At 35.5% G+C, this 5,662-nt stretch overlaps 1 protein-coding gene across 1 annotated transcript in view; it reads right to left on the bottom strand.

The window, feature by feature from the left end:
- grin2da (glutamate receptor, ionotropic, N-methyl D-aspartate 2D, a) overlaps positions 1–5,662 on the bottom strand; it is a 247,266-nt gene that overhangs the window by 65,469 nt on the left and 176,135 nt on the right. The window contains exon 9 of the mRNA XM_024298168.2: positions 3,720–3,888. Within this exon, the coding sequence (XP_024153936.1) occupies positions 3,720–3,888 (169 nt within the window). The remainder of the gene's footprint in view (positions 1–3,719; positions 3,889–5,662) is intronic.

Genomic DNA, 5,662 nt, shown 5'->3' with positions numbered 1-5,662 from the left:
TGAAGTTCAAAAGTCTAACTAGTATAAATTCTACGGATGAGTTTGTGCTGAAACAAGATGCAGATTCCTGCCAACACAACAAGGAGACGATGCTGCTGCAGAAGACATGTAGATATGTCCACACACTCCCATTAATCCAAACAAGGATCACCCATAAAACAGAGAAAAAGACTGCAAATAACTGAACGTTGTGCAGAATAAAAATATCAGAATTTTAGAGATCCTGCAAAAAAATAAAGTAATTTGCAACAAAGCATAGAGGCTGTCTGTTAGATAATTCCTGAACCGCTAAACTGATAGATGAAACTGCTGAGGTAATTGAATCTCCTGAGCCAAAATCGGTGGTTAAAAACAATCTAAATCTTTGGTTATAGCCGTTAGTTAACTCGTATTTCAGGTCAAAACAGACACTTTTCCAATACAGCACTGACTGTTTAGATCAGTGACAGTGTAGAAGTGCAATTTTGGTTACCATGATTAAATTTCTAAAATAAAAACAGACATCAAGCACAAGGGAAAATCTCAAAAACTGAAAAGAAAAGCAATCATGGCAAATATGTGAAGGTTTGTGCCGTGCATGACAAGATTGTCCTTATTAGATGATTAAAACTGTTTACAGCTCATAAACTCTCAATGTTCTAAATGTTCATGTTGCTTTCAAAATTGTTTTTAAAAGTTAAGATGTAAGAAAGACGTGATCGAAAAAAAAGGTCCTTTATTTTTGACAACAAAATAAATAAAGTTAAAGCCAATTAATAATCAGCTCATTTACTAGTTTTAATAAAGAAAAAAAATCTAAAGTGGGACATTTTTAAAATTAAAAATATATTTAGATAAGCTCTTAAAAGTAAGCTGCTGCAGGTCATTAAAAACATCTTTGCTTGTCAGGATCAACCAATCTTTGATAATAAATCGATTTCTGTAACTGGGTCATTTCAGATTCCTAAATGAAATCTGTTCACGTCTCTCTAAGTGTCTAACATGAAGGCACTGATGTGGAAAAAAAGAACTGCTTATTTTCTGTGTTCCTGTCTGGTGCAAAGTAATCAGCGCGTCTAAGGACACACGCTTTCATACTTGCCCAGCTGGCCCCGAGCACATTTGTTTGTCTGACACTATAATTAAGAAACTTAATGAGAGACTGAGAGAGACTGGACAGGAGGCAGCAAGGGACGCACGGAGAAGGAGGCATCCACATCCCAGAACTCTCAAGAACCGTGCAGATGGATGTTAAATAGATTCACTCAAAGACCTCCACATAGTATGAGGATAAATATCGCTTCACATCTCTTAATAGGAAGTTTTGGGTGATGAGGCCAGCTGTTTCTTGAAGATCTCACAATGACTGAGCTGTCTTTTATTTGGAGGTGGAACCCACTGTCCTTTGCAAGCGTAGAAATGCAGCTGGAGGTGTGGTCAACTTTGGGCTCCAACTGTTTTTAGCTTCAAGTAAAACTTTATTGATAGTTGTAACAAACCCAGATCAAACACTTTTTTTCTCTTCAACAAATGTCCAAAAACGTTCTAGTTTAAGTAGCAGAAGAGATAAATGTATCCAGAGATGTAACCTCCATGATGTCATTAATAAACTGCATCCACTGCTATCAGGTGTAAAAGTTTTTGGTTTGCAGTATTTCCTTAATATCTCATTTATTCTCAAAATATTGTAGAGAAATGATTTCTAAGCATTAGAATCATTTCACTAAGTGAATGTTGAGACAGACAGAATTTGACTTTTAAAATTATAAGAATTTTTTGTCTTAAAAACCAAAACAACAAAATAAATGGTTCTAGACTTTTTTCATATCAGCAGTCTATGATTAAACAAATGACATGACCAGTCGGTTTTCAATCAAATGATGGGGGAAAAAAGGTGGTAAAAGTTTTGAGTTCCTTTAGGGCCCACGCTGGTTTGGCTTCCGGGAAAATTCCCGACTGAAAGCCACGTTAAAAGGTTTCACTTGTAAAACACGACTGAGTTCTCCGCATAAAAAATGCATGAAATGTCTGAACCCAGAATGAGGTGACCCTGTTTTTTTTAAGAATCTTTTTGTTAAACTTAATTTTCTTAAACTTCACTAACTGATGAACTGAAGCTTTTGTCAATCACATATAGAACGTTATTTTTCCTAAAAAAAAAGACTCAAGATCTTTTCTTTTTTTGTTCAGTGGACATCTCAGCCCCTCCCCTCTCGTGTTCCAAACAGGAAGTGCCTGCTGGTTCCAAGAAATCAAAATCCCTTTGACTTCTATTGAGAAATAGACAGGTATTACTTTGGGATTTTATTTGTCAGAATAACCACTGGAGCTCTGATACTTTCTTTATCACAATTTATTTAAATGATGAACTGACCAATCAGATGGCTCAGTGGTACCCACTAGCCCCACCTTGAATGTTTGATTGACAGCTTCCCCCGAGCCGCTTTGAGTGGAAGGGGTGTGGACTTTGAACAAGCTCACTCACGACTAGTTCCTTTAAAAACATGACTCAGACCCATGACTGTCAACGGGTTTCAAAATGGTGGCGCCATATCAGGAAGCCGCGTTGACGGCTTTGGCTTGATTTTGCGAGTGCCGGAGGTAAGGCATTTTCTATGGGGTTTTGTCGACACCTCGATTTGTCCAGGGATTAATATATGTCTTTGGTTTTTTTACAGTGGAGATTTACAGCAGGTAGCAGTGGATGCAGTTTATTTTTTTCTGCAACCTGCAGCTCCAGAGCCACATGTGGCTCTTTTATCTCCCATGGTGGCTCTCTGGCTGAAGAAAAATAAAATAGTAATTAAAAAAAAATGGAGATTAGCTATTATTTTAGCAACATGCTAACGTTTTTGGCTAATTTGTTATCTACCGGGGTTTTTAGGCTAATTTAGAGTTTAGCTTCTATTTTAGCAACAAACATTTTGACTAATTTAGTTTACTGAAGAATTGTATGCTAATTTGGGATTTAGCTAATAATTTAGCAACATGCTGATGTTTTTGACTAATTTGTCATCTACTGAAGTTTTTTTGAATAATTTAGAATTTAGCTAGTAATTGAGCAACGAGCTAGCTTTTTATTGCTAATTTGTCCTCTAATTAATTTTTTATGCTAATTTGGAATTTAGCGGATATTTTAGCAATATACTAGCATTTTTGGCTAATTGTTATCTACTGGAGTTTTTAGGCTAACTGAAGAATTATAGGCTATTTAGGAGTTCAGCTAGTAATTAAGCAACGGGCTAGCTTTTACGCTAATTTGGCCTCTACTAAAGGTAAAAATGTTGACAAAAATTATTTTTTGAGAAACGATAAATTCTTCTTATATTTTTGCTTTTGTTTGTGTCAAAAAATAGACTTAATTCATATTTATTAGAAAAAAAAAAAGGTAATGAATTCTAATCCAAATTTCTTAAAGGATAAAATAAATCTCTGTGGCTCCTTCTCGGTACAAAACTTGCCCAAATGGCTCTTTTACTGTAAAGGTTGCCGACCCCTGGCTTAGACCCATGTAAGGAATAGGTGTGTTTCTTTATTATTAGCATTAGCTTTAGGCTGTAAATAAACAAAAATAACTTTAAAATAACAAACTCAACAAACAAGCTGCTAGACTTCTCATAATATAGTAAGGAGACCTAGAAAAGCAAAGCATAGTTTTGGCTCAACATTAAATAATAGATTTAGACAAAAAACACATAAAACTGACTCATTAAATGATATTTTTGTGGTGACAGTCTCACCTCTCCGACCATGCCGTTCCACTCCCCGTCAATGTTCTTCCCGTGCCGGCCGTTAGTCACCAGGTAAAGGTCGTAGGTGAAGCCCACAATCTTAGCCAGGCGTTTCAACACATCAATGCAGAAGCCTTTGCAGCAGTGCTTCATGGGAGTTGCTCCCTCCACCACCAAACTTGAAGAGAAAAGATATGAGATAAAGGATACAAACCCTGGAGGGGGCTGGTGGGTGACAGAAGAGGAAGGCAGTGAATTATTGCAGAGGACTTGAGTGGATCGATACTGATGTGGTGTTTGGAGAGGCAATGCTTGACAGCCCAGACAGCTCCAGAAAAAAATAAAGAAATAAAAAATACAAGCACTGCATCATTACTAAGATACTGCCTAAAAGAAAGAAACTACCTTGAAACGCTTTGTGCATTTGAGGCTCGGGGTGACACAAAACATTAGCAGGTTACACAAACTGGAATCCAAGGACGTCTAGATGACCATCAGTCAAGAGGCTGCTGTGTCCTTCATCACGTAGCCACTGCAAGAGGCCATTTGATGGGCCTTCAGACACTAAGCCGGGGAAACCTCTTGGCTGTGTAACCTAGCAACGTGCCTGGCAAACAGTTCTAATAGGAGTCAAAAGGAGGTCAAGAAACCCCAAAAAATACATTTGATTTGATGTGTTGGTTTATTTTGAGCATTATGAATAACAAGATGATACCATGGACAGATATATCACACCATTTTAGATGGAAAATAAACGATAGAAGGAAAAAAAATACACATTTTTGTGTGATTTTATTAACAATCAATTATAAAACTAATTTTTGCTTGGAAAATGGTTTATCAAATAATACATTTTATCTCAATTGTCTTTCTATGTATTTTGCTACTACAGTTTTTGGCTTTGAAAATCTTCCACTTCCTTTGGTTTATTTTCACACTAATTTTTTTGCTGCTTATGCAATGAATCAATTTTTATTAGAATAATTACGTGTGTGAGGTGAAAACGGGATTATCATTTACTTTGATAACACCAAATAAAGAACTTTTATTTGATGCTGATATTTTTTTTTTAACTAGCAAAATGAAAATTGAAGTTTAGCAGTCTGAATGTTTAAAACTTATCAAATCTATGGGGAAAACCAAGACATTTAAATAAACCACTGCATTTCTGAGAAATATGACAAAAAATGGAGCAATCTCTGATTTTTAATGACTTTTTAAAAGGAAAAGTTTGCAACTTTTTAAATATACAGAGTTCATGCCATAGAGTTTAATTAGATCAGACAGAAAAAAAACTCTGATTTTACAGTCTTGTGCACCGAGTTAAAACTAAAAGTTTAAATGACTCAACAGAACAACTTATGAAGTCTTATAAACCCTATCCTCGTTAAACCAAATATATTACGGGTATAACGTCGTAAAGATGGTTTATTTGCAGTAGGTGTGCGTGCAAACACACCACTTTGTGTGATGTGAATCATAAATACAAAGACGGAGACAGCTGATTGTAAAAGATGATGATTAAACTATAGCTTCACATTGCATTTGCAACATGATAAATAGCTGTTTTGATCATTTTAACACATCATTACCTGGCAGCTGCTCTGTAATTAACCAGGAGACTTTCTACCAGGATGTCAGCTCGTGGTTATGACTCAGCCTCTCATTAAGTATTATAGTAGGTTTGTTTCAAAAAAACCCTTTTGATATTATTAAAAAAATGTTTTAAAAAGCTGTGGTGTTTTGTCTTTTTTTTCTTTGATGAAACGACTAACCTGCCTCAGAATGTTCAGGTTTTTCTCATCATTGATCAGAACCTGGTTAGAAATCTAGTTTGGAGTAAATAAATAAATAAATAAACCATCCTCTGTATGGAGTCTCGAAAGAGCCAGAATGAAATAAATATATACACCATTAAATAAATAAATAAATGTGTCATTAAATATTTAAAA

The sequence above is a fragment of the Oryzias melastigma genome, linkage group LG11, assembly GCF_002922805.2.
Source record: "Oryzias melastigma strain HK-1 linkage group LG11, ASM292280v2, whole genome shotgun sequence".
Lineage (NCBI taxonomy): Eukaryota > Metazoa > Chordata > Actinopteri > Beloniformes > Adrianichthyidae > Oryzias > Oryzias melastigma.
Note: the sequence above shows the minus strand (reverse complement) of the source record. Positions and strands in the feature narration are given on the sequence as shown.